The 22152-nt window shown below is 45.2% G+C and overlaps 1 protein-coding gene across 2 annotated transcripts in view; it reads right to left on the reverse strand.

The window, feature by feature from the left end:
* LOC131261103 (hemicentin-1) overlaps positions 1-22152 on the reverse strand; it is a 199016-nt gene that overhangs the window by 31388 nt on the left and 145476 nt on the right. For both annotated transcript variants that reach the window (XM_058263019.1, XM_058263020.1), the window contains exon 3: positions 13576-13776. In XM_058263019.1, coding sequence (XP_058119002.1) covers positions 13576-13776 — 201 coding nt within the window. The remainder of the gene's footprint in view (positions 1-13575; positions 13777-22152) is intronic.

A 22152-nucleotide genomic window follows, 5' to 3' on the forward strand; every position in this document is an offset into this window, starting at 1 on the left:
AACAATTTATTTTCCCGCGCGACATAATCCTAATGGAAGCAAATATTATTATAACTAAAAGCAATTAGCATCTCAAGTAAGTAGCCGACTTTTGGCTCCGGGTTTTAACCTACCCCCACGCTCGGATCGATGTCTCCAGAGGATCGAGACGGTGGGAGGAAGGTGGGGGGGTGTTAGATCTCGTGCCACCGGCTATCCGTAACGGCCTTTAGTGGAGGGGAAGGGGGGAACACTAATAAGCACCAGATATGCCAGTCACATCGTCCAACACCCGGCAGGGAAGCTTGGCGTTTGTGTGTGTGTGTGTGTGAAGGTGGAAATTTAATTCACATCTCGCACCGAGCTCCTTTTGACGCTTCCCGCTCCAAATGAGTAATGTCCTTTTTTGTGGGGACAATAAGCTACGATCGTAAAACTATTCGTCATTCCCGGCATCCGGAAAAGCGGTTTACCGGAAGCCGCCTCGAATGAATGAAGTAATTCCCGCAACGCCAAAATGGGAAACCGACACCGGTCGTGAAAATTTCGGGCATTTCAAAGATAACACCGTAGCGGGAGAAACTATAAATACATGGGTAACGTCCTCGGCGTCAGAGACTTCCTCCCCCCGGGGTGGCCTTTTTGCCGCTTGCCGGATTATCCGACATCAAACACTTTCCGGTGGTGCCTTCGGGGACGTTGTGGTAAAATTTCCCCGCCCCCTCCGACAAACCCACCCGCTGGCGGTAAATCGTCCAAAGCGAACGACGCTTCCCGAATGCGATGAGGAGCCACTTTTGCCGTAGAAGGTGGGTGTGTGTGTGTGTCCCAAGGTGATAACGATTTCCTACTGATTGTGGCCCTCGAGCGGGGTGGGAGCAAAAAATCATAAAAGATTCAAGAGCCATGCCAACAGATCAGCTCTTAATTCGATAGAATATCCTCCAGCCCGACTTTTCCCATGGAACCGGAACCTCCGGCCCGGAAAAAGGCGTATCTGCGTGCTTTAATCGACACTCGGTCGGTGTCTCTCGAGACACCCTCACACGATGCGGAACGATTGTTCCATATCTCTCACCTGTACAAGCAAGGCCGCCCCCTCCCAGGGCCCCCCCCTCGGATCGGTAGGCACCGAAGTGATAATAGTTTAATGACTGCTGGCCATAAAATCAAAACATGGAAACATTGCGAGGATCATAATCCAACCGGCACGGAATGGCACGTTTCCATGGGGATAAAACCGAAAGTGTTGTGCCGTGACGGTGGAGGCTGATCTGATCTGCCGTCGGAGTTGGGGCTGTAGGCTGCCCCCCGTTCTAGCCTTCTATCCCATGGAGATTCTTTTTTTATCAGATGAAATTTGGATTGGATAAGCTGTGCTTACGAGTGGCTTTAGATGCCGTGTTTGCGATTCGTACCGGGGTTGGCAGTGCACGGCACCTTTCCGGTGAGGAAAACACAAATTGCAACGCCATTTCGGCATTGGTGTGTGGTGTGCCGATGGCTTGGAGTTTTGGTCTGGTAGGTCTTTGAAGACGATCTTCTATAAAATTAATGCACCGCAAACGAGGATATGCTCGACTGTAAGCCACGGCCGATAGGAGAGTACGGCAAATTATCAGGCAGAAGCAACCGGTAGACATAAGGTAGAATATAGTGTGAATTCACCTAATCGGGAGTACTCGGTGGAAAAGAGTGCTTGAATAAATGATAAAGACTATAAACATGAAAGCCTTAATTTGATCACCAAAAGAGAAAACTATCTTTAAAACGATTTAAATCAAAGGCGTGCCTTCGCTTAAAATTTCTCTCAACAGGAGAAGCTTATGACAAGTTGTTGTTTGTATCACCATTTTTCATATTTCATTGTTAAGCAGGATGTAGAGCAAAAGTTTAAACAGTTGTATTGACTTGTTTTATCATGTCTGATGACTCATCTATGATACAGTTTGTTTTGAGACATTGAAACATACATTAAAATACTCGTAAGACAATGTTAAACGAAAATGTCCATTCTTGGAAGTAGCCTAGTAAAATTAAATAGAATTTCTTCACTAAAAGTAAATAATTTTCGATATTCAAGTATCCTCAAAAGTTAGCCTGCATAATTGTGATAGCTGTAACTGTAACACATTCTATTAGAAGAAGAAGATAAACATCCAAAAACGGTTTTAATTCTAAATATTTTACAAACATAAGTTATGGTTATGTTAGAAGTTTTCCTACCTTGAATAACAATTTTTATAGCAGTTCTTATTCGAAAATATAATATATCAGTTTCCATTCGAATGAAACCTTTCTCAAAATGCGTTTTCCAACACAAACTCTTCAGGTTCTGATATATACGTTTTATTCTCCACTATTAGAGCGCTTCTAACATCATATGTCAAATAAAATGTGCACTGTAACATGCTAATTGCAAATGCCCTTTTACTCCACTCCCTCGCTGCCTTATCACGGCCAGGCTCCATTTGTTAGGCTTCCGTGCAGTGCTTCGGGTGCAGAAAATATCGTTCACATAAGCTGACATGTGGAAAATTTATCTGACATTTTTCCCTGTATCATGGTTCGCTGCAAAATGGTGCTCCTCCACTTGCAAATGGCTGTCCCATGCAACGGGTTGGAAAATTCAAATCTAGTTCCAATTCATTTCTAACCCCCTTTTTCCTCCGTCATCACCACCGACCGGCACCGTAACCGTGTTGCCATAAAACAATTTAGAAATTATTACTTGCCTGCAGCCCACTTCCGTTTCTTCCACATCCGTGTCGAAGAGCAACCATGGTACCGATTGCGTTTGGAAGGAACCGACTCATCCGACAGACAAGAGTGGGTTGGGCGAGCATCCATTTTGCTTTCCTTTTCCGCCCAAAGTTCGTGGTTCCTTTCGCGAAACTATCGTGTGAGTATCATTCCGACGACGAAGACAATATATGCTCAGCCCACAAGTGCCATGCTTGATGCTTTTTTGGAATTATGATTGGAAGTCGAGGGATTCCGGAGGGAATTGGCGGCCACGATGGGGACGGTTCTTTTTCCGCTTGCAAACTTTTCCCCCGTGTGCGGATATTGCACGTCGGCGAACCACGTGGCCTCGTGGAGCGACGCTATCATTTACTCGTTATAGGCAAAGTACCTACTCAGCGTGTGCTTCAATATCCGAAGCTGAAGCACTACCCAAGTACACTTACGCTGTCTCGGCTAGGCTAGGTCTTCGCTTGGGAAGACACTACGTTTCTTGCTTGATGCCAATGAAGCGAACGGTAGAACATAAATTTAGTGGAAAAATTTGCATAACATTTTATTAAAACTAATATGAAAGTCAATATAATGGCTGGCCCAGAAGGACCCTGCAGCTCCTTCTTTCATTCCATTTAATGGCTGTGTTCTTAGTAACCCTTTACTCATCGTTCCATTGAGTTTGGGAGGGTTGATGCTTCACTTGTTCGTTTTTTGTTACCGAAGGAAAATATTAAGTCTTAATATTTAAATTTAAGAATATAACATTGGAGGATTTCACTTTGTTAACAGAAGTGTGATCTCAATAAATTTAACTGTCAAAAAGTCTAATACATGCGGTGAAACTTCATAAATGTTAATGTAATATTGTTACAGCAAAAGTTTGTTGTTAACAATAAAATAACATTATAAAAGTGATTTCGGGGCTTTTGGAAATGATTGAGTTTGATTTAATTGTATGTTTCGAATTTTCAATTATTTTGCTACACTTTGCTTAAACAGAATGTTATTAAGTAAACTCTCTTAATTGACTTCTCATGATAAAAGATATTTGTTCGTCGAAACTTAATTAATAGAAAACAAAAATATAAACAACCTAAGCATTTAAATTAAGTTAAAAGTATATTCTGCAAAGAAAAACAAATTTTCCTTTAACACCGAGTTTACCGATTCCCTGGCTGTCCATATTGGCTCCAAAACGTTATTTTAATAAATAAAATTGTGTTTGATGAATTGAACAAACATAAATCATTACAAAGATTCATTTGGTCAAGGATGATGCTTGAGTTAACAAAATTGGCTGTTCCCTTATACCTTACACATGAAGATCAAAACAATCTATACAATAAGTTGTCCCATAAATACGTTTGTTTTACAAAGTCTAACTCTAGCTTCCTTAGCATCCGACAAGTTTTCATCTATAGACCATCACAAACCCAGTTAACGCTCGATCAACAAGAACTCGGAAACAAACTCATTCCAAACATTGCGCGTTCCCAAGCTGCACATCGATGATGTGTTATTCCGGTACGAAACTTTCGCCCGACCAATTTTGCAAATCTTGCCCGCAAAACAATTTCCTAACAAATTCTCCCGCCTGTCCTGACAGTGCAATGTTTACAATATAAACGTCGTGTTCCCACTGTACGCCGCATACCTGTCAGGCCAATCAGAAAAAGCTTATTAATAAACTTCCGCTTCATTCAGCTCCGGCACACAAGATTGTAGCCGGCCTTCGTTGGATGCATGGGCGTGCGCTTTTTGCGGCCGAACCCGTCCATTTCCGGAAAGTTCACTCAATCCATTTAGCCCCCACTCGCCCCGTTGACGCCATCGAATGATTTCTTGCACCGAGCGTCTGCCATCAACTTTTGGTCCATTTGGTCCGGCACCGGCGGCCCGAGGCGGCCCGAAACCCGCACAACATTCAATTTAAAACATCATCTTCCAAGGGCGGCCCCGAAAGTCCGCGGAAATTGTGGTAAAACGGAAGAACCCGAACGATGGCTGCAGCAGCGACGATGGCGGAAAATTGCTCGTTTTCTGAAATATTATTCACACATTCCCCAGGCGGAATGTGGGCCAGTCAACCGCACGCTGGCGTGGAAATTCTTGACCAACAACCGGAGTGCGGGAAGGATAAACTGGTCAAGCTCCGACCAACGCCTTCGAGCAGCAAAATGCAATCGTTTGAGCGCCACGAGTTGGCGGTCCGGGTTTTCTATGTGTTTTTTTTCTATCATCCTTTCTTCCTTCCTTTAACGTTGCTCGTTACGACCAACAGGAACCTGGATCAGAAAAGCCAAAACTATTCCCGAGATTAGTCTATTCGTTTACGGTGGCCGCGGGCGTATGTTTCTTCATGGGCTCTGCTGTTTCTGTTTCGAACGACACAATCCCGAAAGGGGGCAGCCTGGGGTATGCGAGGGAATGGGAGGCCCACGGGGGAAGGGAGGCAACGAGGATGAGGAAAATTGTAAATTATGAATTATGTACCACCATTTTACACATGTACTTTTCATTTCCGCCCACGTTTTCCCTTCTCCGGTACAAACCAAAATAATGAGCATACCCTGGCACTCCTCCAAACCCCATCACTCCCCCACTCTCCACCTACTCCCTCCCTCTCTCTCCGACGATGGTGGTCAGCTTGGGAAACTTTGCCAACCTCGTCCTTGACTTCCGGCGGTGGCGTTGTGTTCGGGTACGGTGTACGTGTTTATGTTTGTGAGTAATTGTGTGGAGAGGAGTGTTTCGGGGTCCGGTTCTTCTTCTTCGGTTGACCCTAAGGATGTGTGCTTATGCTGTGCTGCAGCCCTGCCCAGTGCTGGTGACCGCACTGACCACCTACAGCCACCAGCCCTGCCGCATGTGCACGTTTGTGTACGTGCCGAGTTTGTCCTACGTGAGCGAACGTTGGTTGCGGTTCTCAGTGCTGGTTCGCTTTCCACCCCTCTTCTCCCTCGAATGAGCTATTCTATTCTCCCTCTCTCTCTCTCTTTCTCTAGCGTTGCCTTGAGGCCAGTTTTAAATCAGTCATGTGAAACGAAGAAGAAAAGAAAGCTCCCTGCTGATGCATCTGGAGAGGAGGCTATTTGGAAGATTGCAGTTGTTTTTCTCCTATTTGTGTGATTTTTCCTTTCCAACACCGAACAAAAGCGGGCGAACATAAAATCAACGACCAGCTGGCAGCAAATGCACTTCCCACCCGTTCACGTTCCATTTGAACCGAAAGATGTACCGTTTTGGGTTCGCAGTGAAGTTGCAAACGGGTTGTTTGTTTTTCTGTTACTGTTGTTGCTACTGACTATTTTCCTTTGTGCGATGTAAAGAAAATCCTACGAATCCTTGTCAGCACTGTCCGTTGACTGCGAGGCTTATACCCGTTGCGCAAACTTTGCTCATTCACCAGCGTGTCATGAACTCGAGCCGACCGGGAACATATAAATAGAGATCCCCGTAACCATTTTCAATCGCAAATCGAACCGACCCGTCGGTGGGCGATTAAGGGAAAGGGGTGAAAAAACCACCATCAACCACAGGCCGGACGTAGGTATAGGTTTGCGGAAAAACTTATCTCACCGAAGTAAGCGTCGTCGTGGAGCTTTTTTGGTGTCGCTCTTGATATCTTCCCTTATGAAGACATGGTTGAATCTTGCTTTTTCTTCGTCCCTGGGTTATTGTGGAGACCACCGGTCGGAGCAGTAAACGACCCTTATTTCTGGGCAAAAGTGTGGAAACTGTGCCTGGGAACCTGGGAAAAAACTAAAGTGTGTTGGGGGAAAAAGCCATCTGGCGCAGGAACCCGGGCGTAGTGGCGAAGATGTCTCCGGGACACTCACTTCGGATCATGTTTTGCCGGTTGCTGGATGCGAGGAACTTTATAAATTATGAAAAAGTTTCACCTTCCATCCTCCCCAACCCCTCGCCACCACCCGGGAGAATGTTGTTTGAGGAAAGGAAATTGGGAGAGGGCGAAGCTTAACGTGGCAGGATGTGAAGTTGTACTTTCGCCGGGAACCGGGTGTCAGCCGATGACGCCTAGCGTTGACGAGAACGAAGCGAACGAAACAGAAACGGATGTGAGTGTGTGTGTGTGTGTGTGAGTGGGAATAACTGTTGGCAAACCTGTTCCGTCCGGGCGAGTTAAAGTTTCTCGATGAACCTCCGTGGCGCTGTGTCGTTCCGTTCAAATGAGCTCGACAAACGCGGCCAGGCGAATGGTTTATCCAAACAGCACGCGGAAGACATGACCGCGACGGCTGTCTTCAAAAGTCGGCGGAACTATTTCGGTTAGCCGGGCAACACACGATTGCCCACACCACAGACCGTGCGGGTATGTGTCCCCACGTGGTGATTATGTGGACGCGTGCACGATGGTGCTGGTGGCGGTGTTGTACGTGCGATTAAGAACGGAACAAACGGAACGTGTTTCCCGAGGACTCCCGTGTTGGCGTTGCGAGCAGAAGTTCTTCCAAGCATACGGCAAAAAAACCCCAAGCAAAACAACTCCCTGTCGACCGACGGGCGGGGGGTAAGGGGGGCCCGGAGTGGAGTGGTCAAAAGAAACGTTCAATTTCTTTCATTTTCTTCTGGTGTAAATAGCACAAAGCATTTAATATCCTCCAAATCGTCCACCGGGAAAGGCAACCTTTGCCGACGACGAAGCGGACCGTGGCTGTGGCACATGTAGTTTTGTGTGCGAGATCGTTTCATTTTCCACAAACACACTAAAGAATGAAGTTTCCCCTTTACCGGGCGGCTCCGTTTCAGGGCACGCGGCAAGTTTTGTACCGCACGTTCGACGACGCCGATGGAGGCGCCTGGTGGTTTGTCGTACGTCGTGTTGGCCTTGCGGGTGGAATGCAACTCCCTCGGGAGGTGTGTGTGTGGGGGGGGGGGGGGGGGGGGAGGGGGGAAGAATAAAGGCAATGCGCATTGCACTGGAAGAAACGGGGACGGGTGCCGAGGGAGGGGGCGTGGAACAACAATTTGTGGGACAACAGAAAAAGGATTAGCTTCATATCTAATTCTGTGGCGTTTCCGTTGGGACCGATTCAACCGAGACCAAGCGAGCGATTCTTCGGGAAAGGAAATTGGAAAGGGTCGGGTTTTCCTTGTCGTTTTTCCCCGCCTATGCCAACGTTTGGTCCGGTTTTTTTTCCTTTATTTTTTTGAGCCGCTCCATTTTGTGATTGCATTTCTTTCGCGTGCCATTCGAGCCGGCCCTTCTTCCGCCCACTCCATTTAACTCTCACGACCGGACTCGACATCATGACCGATTGCCTCGCACGATTATGTTTTGTGTAAGGCCATAATTTGTGTGATTACGGGTGAAATGGAAAGAAATAATAAAAATCGTTCAGCGTCCCCACATGGCTTTTCCGCTCCAACCTTGGATTGGATTGCAGTACCACCAAAACCTACCCTTAGGGAAGTTTATTGGAAGCAAGCTATTTTTGACCAATTACAGCTCCACATTTTGTGATTTATGGTAAAGGGAGTTGTTTTGAGAGGGATGGAAGAAAGCCCATGGACCTAGTGAGATCTTTAATGTTGTCAATGATTTTCCGTTTGGTATTTTTTTATAGCGGACTCTGATAAAAGTACTGATATACATTATCAAATGCGTCACGCAGCGAAATATATCTGATTCGATGATGGACAAACTGTTGAATTGTTGAATTTGAGCTTTTAATTGTTAATTTTATTGTTATTATGTAATGTTTTTAGTTTTCTCCCTTTTTGAACTTTGTTATATTTTGTTTAAGCAACGTTGTTCATTTTCAGCCCTCATAAATTAATGTTTCTTTGCCGGAAACATATTGAATAACCATGATGTTGGATATTTATTTACTTTTTGTGTTATTTTGTAGATTGTGTTTGGGGTTATTACATAGTTTTCTGTTATGAATGCCAATCCTGTCAACCATTGTAAACGCCAGATGAACGATATAAGACTATAATTGAAACGTGAATTATATACCGTTAGTAAAAATGGTAGAAATAATATCGATTCGTTACCCATTTTTCCTTTAAACACAAACAAATAGTCGTACAATCCTAGCGAAACAGAATGCAATTAAGGCAAAATCATGCGGCTCAACGCGTCGGGTCCACACGGAAGGGTAAACAACATCGAGATGCGTTGATTCAATTTAATGCATGTTAATTAAAAATTAATAATAAAAAGCGCTTGCTCATCAGACTCACATAGGGCAAACATCATTTCTCATCAGTCAACCTCATCGTGCTGGAGAATGACAGTAGGAGACATAGTTTGGCATGGGAACGAGATTCCACTTCTATCGATCCCACTCGTTGTTTATTACCATCATGGTTCATCACATGTGGTTCAATTTAATTTTTAATTCACAAAGGCAGAAATAAAACTTTTAAATTTCGAACCCATTATTGATATTCTTTTGTAAGCAATAATTAACTTCAGGCAGGGCAAACTCTCCTCGTGACGAGGAGAGTGTTCTTCACTTCATAAATTCATCAACTCGAACGAACCGACGAAAACTTCCGCCATCAGGTTTCCGGGGGGTAGGTACACAACGAAAGCAGCTGAGATTCCGCCCCGAAGGAGGCCCGGATGGATGGACGGGCGTGAAAGTAACGTAAACTTGTGTCTAACAAAAGGGATTTCCTCGCGCACGGGTGGAATAGTGCAGCGCAAAGAGAATAATAAATCAATTGAAACTTTTTTAATCCGAACGCAAAAAAGCTGCTCCGCGCACCATCCCGAGTTTATTTCGTTCTATTCAAGGCGCCAGGGATTTTTTTTCTACTCTCCTCCACTTTCTTCCGGTTTGTTATGCATCTTTACGAACACTTTTTTGCCATGCAAAATTTGGATCTTGAACGAGCTTTTTTTTTGTCGAGCATTTGGCGCAAAAAACAGGAATGGCGGAATAAATCCTTTCAATTTGAAGCCCTACATGGCGCCTGCTCTGTGTCGAGTCCTGATTGCAACTACAAAAAGCGAAGGTGGGGGGAAGTGGGTGGCAAATACCAGGCATACCACACACACACACACACACACACACACATGCCAGCGAACCAACCGTCGCCAACCGGGTTCAAACATCAGACGTAAGTTCTTATTCAAATCAACTAAATCTACCTTCCCGCGACCGGTGATTGCAACCATTCCGAAAATGGGGACATATGGCGCATCGGTAGAGGTTGTTTCGCACCGGTGAACATGTTTGCGCTCGGTTTGGGAGAGTAAAAGTGCATTCCACGGTCGGGCGCGAAATACAACAGAGGAAGAGAGGGAGCTATGAATTTGAGTTATTTCAATATAAAACCTGCCCAACGACCCAGCCCGCCCCGGTTCCGGCTCGAATCGGGGTCGAAGTGGAATGCAAGCGAGGGTGGGTCGAGGGTGGCGGGGTTTCATTCAACAATATTTGCTTTCATACCAGGTGGGCGGTAGTTATGATTGGAAGTCCCCGAGCGCCCGAGAGTGTCTGGCTGCCGGCGTCCTGTTCGCTACGCTTTTCCCCTTCCCCCCCCCCCCTAGCCCGTCGTACGGAACAAATCAGAGTTTTAAGAGAGACAGACAAGCTGTCGAATGAGGTACGAGCTGGCGAAAAAGTAGAGCCCCGTCCCAGCGATTGCGTGGCGTCCTAAACAACGGCGGGCCAGGAAAAGGATGTGTGCCTCGGCGGCGGATGCTTGGGGCGAGAATGGAAAATTGCATATCTCACACACACACACACACGTGGATTCAATGAACTTTGAAAATGCGATTTTGTGTAGAAATTCGTTCCATTTCTCATTTGCAAAGAGCTAGCAAGGTGCCAATTCGCGTCGGTCGGCGCCACGGCGTTTTCTCCGGGCGAATCCTTACGTTCCGAGCGGAGATGAATGGAAAAGAAATGGCTCCACCAAAGCCTACGCCGGCGTCAGTGGTTTCTGCAACAAACTAGTTCCTAAACAAACATGAATACCTGCCCCACGTGGGGGTAGCGCCAGAGTGGTAAGATGGTAATGAAGATAGCGGAAATGGAACCGAAACCGTACCGAGAAGCGGCGTTCCCTTTCGGTGTCTGTTGCTGTGTCCCACCATGCCGAGCCTGTGTGTCGTCGATGAGGTTCAACTACCTTTTGCACCTCGAACCGGTGCCCCCCCCCCTCCCCCCCCCCCCCCGCTTCACCCGCAAGCAATAGCAACAGTCAGTTCGCTTGCTCATCCGAAAGGTTGAGCCCACCTTCCGGTGCCTCCGTTTTCACCCTTCCGCGCCATACTTCGCTGCCTTCAATTTTCTTTTCATGCATGTTTACTCAACGAAACGGTTCCCTGCAGGAAAAGAATTTGATGCGCAATGATTGTACTTTCGTCCCCGGTGCTACATCCAGTGGACTTCAGGCCGGGCGCTTGAGCTCATGATTGCGATGGCCGATGGGGACGGGACGGTGGGGAGGCACAGATAAAAAAAAAAGAAGCCGGCATATTGACGTTGCCTCATCTCATCATCATTACGGCGGACGCGATACCGGGAGACGCGAAGGTGAAGGTGAAGGTGAAAAGACAGTGTCGTAACATCCAACAGTTGAGCCAGCAGCAGCTACCAGAAGCTCGAGTCGGTAAGCCTTCTTACGAACACTTTGCGAACCGGTCCGTGCGTTAGAAGTCAGGTACTCCGGTACGGCGTTGAGGCGATGTAATGCCGCGCGTCACTGAAGCGAAGAAATGAAATGAATGAATGAGAAGGACCCGGCGGTCCTGGCGCGGGTTGGGGGTAAATGTGCGGCGCAACGTTACCACTTCTGCAGATCATCATTCGGCGCGCACACACACACACACGTCATCCGTACTAGTGACAGCAAACGGTATTGACTTCTAAAAGCGATGTTTTTATATCCTTCATTCGGTACTGCATTATTATCGTTCGATGGCTTTCAGGCGACTCTCGCCAGATGCGCAACGGCGACATTTAACGAACTGAAAGCCATGCGTTTCTCTAACGAGACACACACATGCACGCTGAAGAAGAGTATTCGCACCTGGTAGAAGGGCCCGGTGCCCTTCCGGTGTATGCAAATAGTTTTTTACAGGAAAGGAAGTCATGTCTTGTAAAACCGTATCGTTAGTAGTATCATATGATCGGTGCATATCCGTCAACAGATCTCTAGGACGCGTACACACATTAGTCCGTTTTTGATCTTGTTGAGACATCATGCACTACTAAGCTGTGTCAACGAGGAGGTACGCAATTGTACAAGATATGCCATTATTCAAATTAAGCTACATGAAAGACGCAGGACTCTGTCTGTCGTTCAGATACGGCTTTTAATTTTTAAGAGGTTTGTAGGCCTTGCTTTGGCATCTATATTTATGATAGAAACATTTAGCCATGTTGGAGCCAAAACAAAAGTAGTAAGACTATGCATTTTAAACTATTTTACATTGTTATAAATCCATTATCATTCAGATCATCAAATAGTACTGTCTTCTAACTTTGTTTTATTCCAGTATTTGATTATTGATTTGATTGCTTATTATTGATTTGATTGTTTGAAGCTAGATTTGATTTATTTCATAGGATAAATCGATTCGTATTGATATTTTGTTACGCTTAAAATACTTAATAACCCAAAGGAGTCCCAGCGTGCAAAATCGTCATGCTATCTCGTTTTGTTGTTAACAATTGCGAATTAAACAAAATGATTTGATTTGATGATTTGAGCTTTTTCATGGAGATGGAGATCTTTTTCATAACCAATGGGTTTTCTTCAGAGTTGTGTCATAGGGATCTTTTCCCGAGAATCATTCATATGAATTTTCCTCCATAGATCAATTCGAATTAATTCGTGTATCTTTAAAGACTCTTATCTTAAGAGGAAACTATCAAGAATTTTTAAAAATCTTCCATAAATCTTGCTAGAATCTTCACCGGAGGATCTACCGAGCAAAAAAGAAGGAGCAGAATCTTTGGGCTCCAGGAATTGGATATCCCAGGAAAGTTTCATAACTCTGAAAACTAACACAAGACTCATTTGGATTACTAAATCTGAATCTCAATGAGTCTACTCAAGTTGTGTTTTATCAGCAGTTACTAAGAAACAACTAAATCTACATAGAAAATAGTATCAATAATATTTAGTGGAATGATAACTTCCCAAAGATTCACATTCTTTACATGTTCAACTAAACTGAGGTTTCAATTCCAAACCCCTTCGATGTCTGTAAAGTATTTCAAATAATTGAACCTTTCTTCAAACTTTCAATTGTTGCTTTTTGGCGTTTGGCGGCACGAAGGGAAATGACGATGCATGTCCTTACCAAACCAACAACTCACTAACCACACTTTTCATCACCGTTTCATCGCTTGCGGCAAGGTTTTTCCGAGCGAAGTCATCTCCCTTCGTGCGCATCAACTGCATCCCGCACCTTCCGATGCGTGAGCCCAACACGTCGTCAAACGTTCGTTTAAATTCAATCAAGCGAAACAACTTTCAAGCTCCTTGAACGATGTAACTTTTTCTCCCCATCTCACCGTGGCGCCCATCGACGCCCTTTTGTGAGGGAAAATCAGTCGTAGGCAGCAGCGATGGGCGTTGAAAATGCCTTCGTTCATGCCGGGGCGCGTGGAAACGCTAACAAGCTTTCAATCATGGACGCGTCCGTTTGGCGACCTCAGTACAAAACCGCCGGCACCTGTTAAGTGATGGCGTTTACAGGCATTTTCTGAACCAAGCGAGTCTTCTGTCCCCCGACGTTGTTAGTGGGGATGTAATTCTACTTAAATTACATTTTCGCCCATCGCTTCGCGATCAGGCTGGTTTCTTTTCGGCTACAATAAATTACACTCGACGCGCGCGCGTGACCCGTCAAAAACTTACCGAGAATTTCCACCGTGTGCACCTGGTCCTTGTTGACCTTGTCGCTGATCTGACAGACGTAGTCACCGGCGTCCTGCGGTTCCAGCTCGGAGATCTCCAGATTATACCCGTTGACAAGCCGTATTCGCTCGTCGCGCGTTACCATCAGCTGGGACGCGGTGAGCACATTCGAGCCTCGTCGCCACAGCAGCACCAGCGTTCCTGCAAAAAAACACGGAGACCGAAAGCGAATAAGAGACGATAATTAATAAGATTTATGTTTTCCTCCCTCCGGCCGCGTAGCGTGACGTTTCGTGACGTTCTCGCCCGTGCGGGCCGATTGATATTCCACCCGTGTGCCGAAAGCAAAATGGTGACGCGTGCGTCAAAGCAAAGTCGTCCCATCAACCCGGAGCCGGATGAGCGCCGAGATGATCGTGGCTTTGGCTTTGACGAGATGGTCGAGGCTGCTATCACTTTAAGTGCGGGGCTGACATCAACCCGGGTCGCTGGCGTGTAAGAGCTTTAACGTATTTTTAATGGCCGTGGAAAACCGCAACCACCCCGTGGAGGTGCCGTCTTTTCCGACGACAACTTCTTGCCGACTGACAGCTCGCGCAACGAACCATCGTGATCGTAAAGCAGACAAAAAATTACCACCATTTAATTTTCCTCCATACGAATCCGGCACCTTGCGTCACCATATGTGTCGGTGGCGCGTAATGGCGTGTGCGTGTACCGCCGTGTGCACACAATTCACACCCGAGCTCGGGCGGCCCGCGTTGTCCCTTTGGCAAAAGGGAAAAATCCTCCCCCGCAGGGTTGACAAATCTCACTCCCACCGGAAGTGTGGTGAGATAAATTTTAGTATCGTAATTAGATTTCGAGTGGTGCGTGCGATAAATATTCTTTCTTCGCAACCGTCCGCCATGCGGTGGGAAGAGTTTTGGGGGTTGGGAGTGTGATTTTTCGGCAGTTCAACAGTGCGGTTCTAATGGGAAAACGAGTGCCGGGTTTGGTTAACGAGCTCGATGCTTGCGCTAACTTTCTCATTAGTACTTTTCCTAATGGACTGCACGGATGGGAGCGAATATTAATAGGACATAAGACGTCTTTATGTTTGTTTGGCGTGCGTCGAGGAGAGCAAAGCTTCAACATGAGTTATGTGTGAAGCATACTCCAAGGTCGTTTCGTGTGCTTTTCCTTAGAGCAGTGATGTCGAACTAAAATAGATTTTTGGGTCAAAATGTAACATTAGGTGGGTTTATGAAACTAGGTTCTTATCAGAGTGCTTTTAACTTACCAATCATGATTTACATTTTTGATGAATTATTTTTACTCTTATAAATTTGCTTTGAATCATATCCAACTTTTCATTATCACGCCAATATATGGTGGACAAGAGCAAGTGTTTAACATGTTTGACACTAGCAAATTAATAGTGTTCATGGAAAACAAAGCTGGAAAACTACAAGAGCATTCTACATGAATTTACTGATGTTGAGCAATCAGTTAGCTGTAGTAATAATACATTTTTACTCTACCAACAAGCACAATAGTGCTGAATTACAAAATATGTTTAAATAAAAGCACAATAGAATTTGGAAAGCGATTGCATGTCTGCGAACATTGGCTTCAAATTCCTTGAACATCATGTATAAAAAACGCGGGCTTTACTCTCCGTTACAACCAGAGTAAAAAGAACATTTTCATCTGCTTATTAAGTAAGAAAGTAAATCTATTTTGTTCGTCGTTCTGCTATTTATTTCAGGTAATAATCAGCTTTCGTCAATTCAAAATAGACATTCATAACCATTTTTTGCCATTCAAACAAAAGCCAATACTGAAGGTTTAAAACTTTCCATGTATCGTTTCAAAGGGTTGTTTGACATCCCTGCTTTAGCAGAACTTTGCAAACGACGCAAACTTTTATGATCGATACCATGAGGAAGGTTGCACGATGCGAAAGTTGATTTTAAATTCCTCTTTTGGAATGCAATTTTATTTTGGGAAGCTCAATTTTAAGATTATTGAAATTTAACATTTTAGGAATTAACTGCAAACCCGCAGCAGTTAGTGTAAAATATACCGTTGTGCGGATTGGTATGGATTAAAGCTTAATCTTGTTTCACTAAAAAGCTGCAACGACTTGCTTGCAATTTTAACATCATTTCAAAATTGAATTTAAAACACTATGCTTTGATGCAGATAATGTTTTTGCCAGAAATTCATTTGTACAAAGCCAATGATAAAAAAGGAACACATTCAGCAGGACCAAAAAAACAAACACGCGCCAGAGCTGAACGGAAAAGTTTCTTTAAACACTTGCTCAGAAAGCCGCTCGGTCGCCGGGTAAGCTATCCGGGCTAGTGTAATCATAAGTGCACGATCGCTCGTGCCATCGTTCCCGGTGGTCGACTCAACGTGGAAACAAAAACACAACGAAACAGCCCCATGCTGTTGAACCAAAATGAAACCGGAAAGAGTAGCGCACATAAACAAGGATTAATAATTTTGACCAACAGATTACCGCCACTATCAGGGAACAGGTTTTTTACCGTTCGCGTTCACACCATGGCTCACCTTTGAACCGGCCCCGGTGGTTCGTGCTGCTGCTTGCATAGCCGACTCATTCTGGCGATGGTGATAGGAAAAGTCAAGAGAAAAGCGCAAACAAACTTTTTCGCTGTGCGAAATGAAATCGCAGCACATTGGAACCGGGATGGTTCCACGATCCCGAACTCATCCTCGCTGCAGAGAAGCTGAAGCGGCCGACCAACCGCTTCGAGGTGATCCTTATGGAAAGCACCCGTTTCCGGTCGGGAAAGGTCAACCAGCAGAGGGCGTGAAGCATGTGCTGGCCCCGTTACGCTGGCAGATTGTCATTTGTGGTTTTGGCTATTGTTTTTTTCTTCCCGTGTGTCTGTGTGCGGTTCCTCCTCGAAGGCTGGCTATTCCCATTTGTCGTCGTGGTGTCGAAGTGGTTTTTTTTCGAACCATCGTACAAAAGTTTGTGCCTTCTTGGGGGCCCGGGTGAACTGGTGGACCGAATTTACCGATTCCAAAGCCATCCGCCCTTTCCCATTTGAAAACGCAAAACGTCCCTCTCGTCCGCTCCCCACCCACAACAAAGCGTTTCAATCCAACATATTTGCTCGTGGCCGAATCACGAAAGCACTAATTCCTCTCTCTTATCCCTAAACGGCCGCCGAGGGTGGCCCTTTTGTCGGGCCAGAAATCAGAACGCGCAACGCCACAGGAATGCGCTCACCCCAGCACCAGCGAGAGCGTGGTTGGGCATTTTCCAGACCGGAACTTTTCGACCAAATTACTGGAAAATTATGATTCGACAGAAAATTGGAAAAGTTTTCATTTTGAAAATAAAATAAGAAAAAAAAACGAAGCCAACGAGAAAGACGATTGGGGGAATCAGATGAAAGTGAAGCGAAAGGCCACAATCCGGGATTCCGAAACTGACTTGCCATTTTCTATCGCAAGCAAGTTTCTTTTATTCTTCTCTAATTTCAGTCCCGCCCGACACAATGGAAGCTTTTCCCCACCCCTTGCTTACCGAGGGAACTCTCCCGGGAACTGAATTTTAAGAAATCGAAAAGCATTCTTTTGTTGTCAATAGTTTTCGTTTCGCTTCCGGTTGGTTGCTGGCGTAAAAATGCATCCAGTTCTTTATTTGGTGGTTGTTTTTTTCTTTCCTCCTCTGCTTGATGTACTTTATAATGCACAAAAGTAGAACCTCACAGCAAATTTGTGGACCGGGGTTGGGGGAGAAAAAATATCAAAACGACTAACAACTTCATGGCGCAGAATCGGCAACAAAGTCCGAACTATAATAACGTGCTGCTCGGTAGCTTATTTTTTTTTTTTTAACTTTTTGTTGTCCCGACATGAACTTTAAATCATTCAGAGAAACTAGCCACCATTCAAAAAGAAGTGGCCACATTCCATCTTTTCCAATGATGATGTGACAGCGTTCACGAAAGTGTCTACGATTGACTGACTGGTTTTCCATTCTTTCTCTTCACCGTAGAAAGTAACATAAAACTCCTGCTTCCTTAGCCTACCATACCAATTTACAGCGACCGCCTCTGAAACGGTGGTCCGGTCACTGTAGTGTCACTGTTTCACCACGCTGTTTGTCTTTCGGGGAATTTATTCTCCTGACCTGCCACAAACAAACACAGACAGCGAACAGTACGAGCGGCAATCGAAACAATTTAATTGCAAGTAGCCCACCAAACACGCCACATAAAGTTCTAACGACCAACCGAACAACAGAAAACGAAACGGACTTGAGCGGGTGGGGTACAGTGAAACTTTCTCAAGCGAATTTCCCCCAGCGAAGCTCAAACTGTCCGGGGAAAATTCATCCAAACGCCGGTCGACTTCGCGTAGGACAATAATTTGAGTCGATGTTTGGAGCTTTCTTGCTCACCCAAGGACATCGCATACCTTTGTCAATTGCAAGTGGCACCGAGCGGGCGAGGATGTGCAAGTGGAACGTGGACGTTTTATGCGTTCGGTTTCCAAAGTTTAGGCCTAGGCTAGTTTGCTCGGTTGCCTTCGGTGCGGTTAATTTGTACCGGCACTTATTTACGACCAAACGGATGGCAACCCTCAGCGGGTTCGGATGTTTTCCCTCGGTCGGAACGGAGACAATCCAAAATTGTGTCATTAACTGCTCAAAAGCCAACACCGACACGAGGATATATCACCGAAATCGGACACATATGTCACATGGAAGCAGGCTTCTCCCGCTGTTGCTAAGCGGATGGCGATCGTAAAAGATGTAATAAAAAAGTTCATCCCAAACTCTACCGCACAGCAACCGATCAAACTTGTCACAAGCGTGGCCACCGAAAAAGGGGCGGCACTAATCATTCAGGACATTTGTCGAGTCATTTACCAAATCGGTCGATTGAGTTCAGGAAACATTGCCGGGAAGAAGAAGAAGGAGCGCGCGCAAAAACAAAGTACCCACGCACACAGTTCGCTAACTTTCGCGACTCATCGTGTCCCAAGCGGTGGCCTTGGTTAATTGAAATCCCGGCCCGGGCAGGAGTGCTTGGAAAATGTGATCCCCGCGGAGAAAGTTGGCCCGTTCCTTGGTACGTCCTCGAACGTCTTCTCTTTCGAGCACGTGACACAAAGTCCGGTGTCTGCGCGTGTGAGAGCGCTTCGGAGGTGGAATTCGTCACGTTTTCAAGGACTTCAGACCGGATCGGACCGGATGACGAAGCACTAGCGGGAAAAGGAAAACCCGTTAGGAAATCATTTCCCGTGGTAGCAACCCGCAATGGGTTCCCATTCTCGTAAATCTTTCACGGATATCAGCACGCATTGATCCGGATCCGACAAGCAAGGCCTTTCATGCTCGATTGATGACCATATTTATAGAGACTTCCGCCCATCGGCTCAAAGACGTTCATTTCATCCACTCGGAAACCGGGCAAGACACTAATCAACTGGCCGTCCGCTGCTGGAATCCTTGGCGCTCCGGAGGAACGCGTCCGATTGAACGATGATCAAACACACGTCCGACCATCGTCGGCATCGATGGCCCGGGTCGGCTTCCCGGTCCAAGGGACAAGCGGATGCGGTGCGCCTAAAATTATTCTCGTCGACTGACCACACGTAGCAGTCCGGTCTACGGAAAGCACTAATCTACTAAAATCTGGGCAAACCTCTGGCAAGCCGCTCGGACACCGGTCTGGAAACGATCCGGAGATGCTCGTGGAATCCCTTTGCCTCCGAGCAATGGATGCGAGATTGTACTAATCCTCGTGGGCTTAAGACATTACGTCCCAACGGCCGACCGGAGGCGGAGAACCATACGCAGCTCGATTTGTCTCGACATGGTTGGCCTGGTTTTCTTCACCCCCTCAGCCTTCCACCGGCAAACATCCCAGCACACCAATACAGCTGACATTCCAGTCGGCAAAAACAACAGTGTCTAGCGGCCCCGAATGTTGTAAACATTGCGCTTCAGTACTCTCAGCGGACGCACAGGTACAAAGCCGTCTAATCTTCTTACCTTGGCTGGGTTAGCTGTTACACTATGCGCATATCCAGCTGACACACGGAACGGTGCCGATGTTGGTTACGAAATACACAAATTGAAATATTTGATTACTTTTGAATTTGTCCACATTAAACATTTGAGGTAGACTCGAATTTAAACTCATGGGGGCCCTAAGCGGTCAAACGAACGGGGCCCTGCTATTTAACAAAATCAATGTAAGTTATAACTTTTATCCTACAATCGATAAGTTTCTTCGACGATTCAGTTGATGAATTTTGTCTAGCAATTCTTGTTCAATAAATAGTGTAGAAAATTTATATAATTTTACTTCTCCCATTAAGACATTTCGTATAAAGTATTTGTTTAAACAAGTTAGAATTGTTCATTTTAGAAGGAATGACGATTTTTGTTAAGAATGGTATGCAGATTATTCAAATGTATGGAAAAATGTAACAGGATTTCAAAAACACTTCGTTTGATATCAGATAGATGTAGATGTTTTAGTTTTTCAAAGCATCATCTTAGTCATATGCTTGATGTTTTCCAAATTCTTGTTGTTTTCATGCAAAAACATGCTTATTTACAACTGATTAATTATTAAATATTTTTCTTCTGTTTCTCTCTACTGTGATTATTCATTGGACTATCCGTACATTATTTGGTTATGGCTCATTAACTTTTATATGTACAGTAAAATTAGCAATAGTTGTAAGACTGACCCCGTTCCAATTTATTATCTTTCAATAAAGAAGGCTGTGAATTCTACTATAAAACATTTGTTTAAGTATAAATCTTGGCCTTTGGAGGTTCGGGGTCCCCCGCGGCCACTCAGAGATCGTCCTCAATGCTGTTTACTTTTTCTATGGGACAGCGTCAAGAAAACGCTGTCTCAAAACCTCGACAAAAAATCTCGACGAAAAATCACGATGACCACAATTATCTTTACACTGTTCTTTAGTTTATCATTTTATGATGCCTTTTTAATCATTTTACCATTCTGTTAAATTTCAATCTTTCAACCAAAAAAACATTGAAATTGCATTGATTAGATAAAACTTTCAACTGACTATGTCATGCTCATGGTTAACCATTTTTTGGCACTTGTAAGATGTTCTGTTTTCGCTCATATGACATTAAATTGATTTTCCTCAAAAACAAGACTAACCCTTACTTAAGCAATAATGTGTACGTGTATGCTCTGGAAAGGATCTAGTAGAAAAAAAAAAACAAACAAATAATCACCAATAACTATCATCAATTCTTCTTCCGATAGGCCATTTCGTTAGCTTTTCCCTGTATTCTGTAGGGAACCGTATTTTCATGTTTATTAAGACGGACCTAAATAGTAAATGTTTGTAGATTATAAGCGTCCCCACCCAATCCCGATCGACCCAATTTTGTCCCGTTTTCGAACAACGTCCCTTGCACCGGTAACTGATTGCCTGGTCAGGGCTCCCTTGAGGAGTATTCCTTACGAAAGTTGGACCATCCTTGAGTAGGTCGCAATCGGGCCGGACTGTGATTTATTGGCAGTGGAATCGGTTTACTTTACTATCAAAATTGTTAAGAAATATGTTTCCCCAGACGGTTGGATTTGTACTACGACAAACCGGATGTTGACGGTAGGAGGAAATATGTTTTAAATAACAAGAATGTACCACCCGTGGAAACTGGAAAAGGGTGAAGCATTGCGATGATTTTCCCATCAAAGGCAGCATTTTCCATGCCCCTAAGCTACCTGCTGTAATACTTAACTTGAACGTCCCCGAGACTTATCTTAATTTCTCGTAACCATTACAAGAAAATAAACCCCTGTTTTTACAACGACAGCCCACAGAAGACCCCGATAAAAAAGGCGATTGAGTTATCACGAGCGAACCCTCCCGTTTGCTCTTTCAGCGATGAAAAACGATGAACCGGGAGTCAATTCGTTGGCGAGCAAGCAAGCAAATTTCCCTTCCATCAACCCCTTTTACACTCGAAGGGTTAAGCGAATGAGCGACGGAAGGGAGCACTTGTAAAGCGAAGACGGTTGCATGCTTCGATGCAGTAAATCTTCTGTCCGCTTCCTAGGTTGCTATCGTAATTGACTCCGGTTTCTTGCAGCCCGCCGGGCATCGGGCGCAATACCGGGAAGCGGCGAACCATCATCCGGGCGCACGGTGGAACATCGAAAGGATACGATTCGCCAGCGTCGATTATTTCTCCGGGAAGGAAAACAAAAATCAAAGCTGTAAAACTTAATTTCCCGAGCGTCGTAGAGTGCAACCTTTCTCCGCACAAGAAACATTTGTAGAAATGGAAGTTCCCATTTATGCGCGGTCGGTGGGAGATTTCTGCTCCCATTTTCCCCCGCGGTGCAAACGCTTTCCGCGGTGGAAACCCTTTTTGCAAGATTCCAACCATCAGATTTCCCTTTAATCGTCCCGCCACCCGCGAAGCAATGGTTTTCGTTTCGTTTTCCGGTTCATATTCCTTTCATGCTCGGGTCCAATTGGTTCGTGCAAAATATCGCTTTGAAGTAATTTATTTTTTAATCGTCCAACCCGGTTCAGAGAAAG

The sequence above is a fragment of the Anopheles coustani genome, chromosome 3 (genome assembly GCF_943734705.1).
Source record: "Anopheles coustani chromosome 3, idAnoCousDA_361_x.2, whole genome shotgun sequence".
Classification (NCBI taxonomy): domain Eukaryota; kingdom Metazoa; phylum Arthropoda; class Insecta; order Diptera; family Culicidae; genus Anopheles; species Anopheles coustani.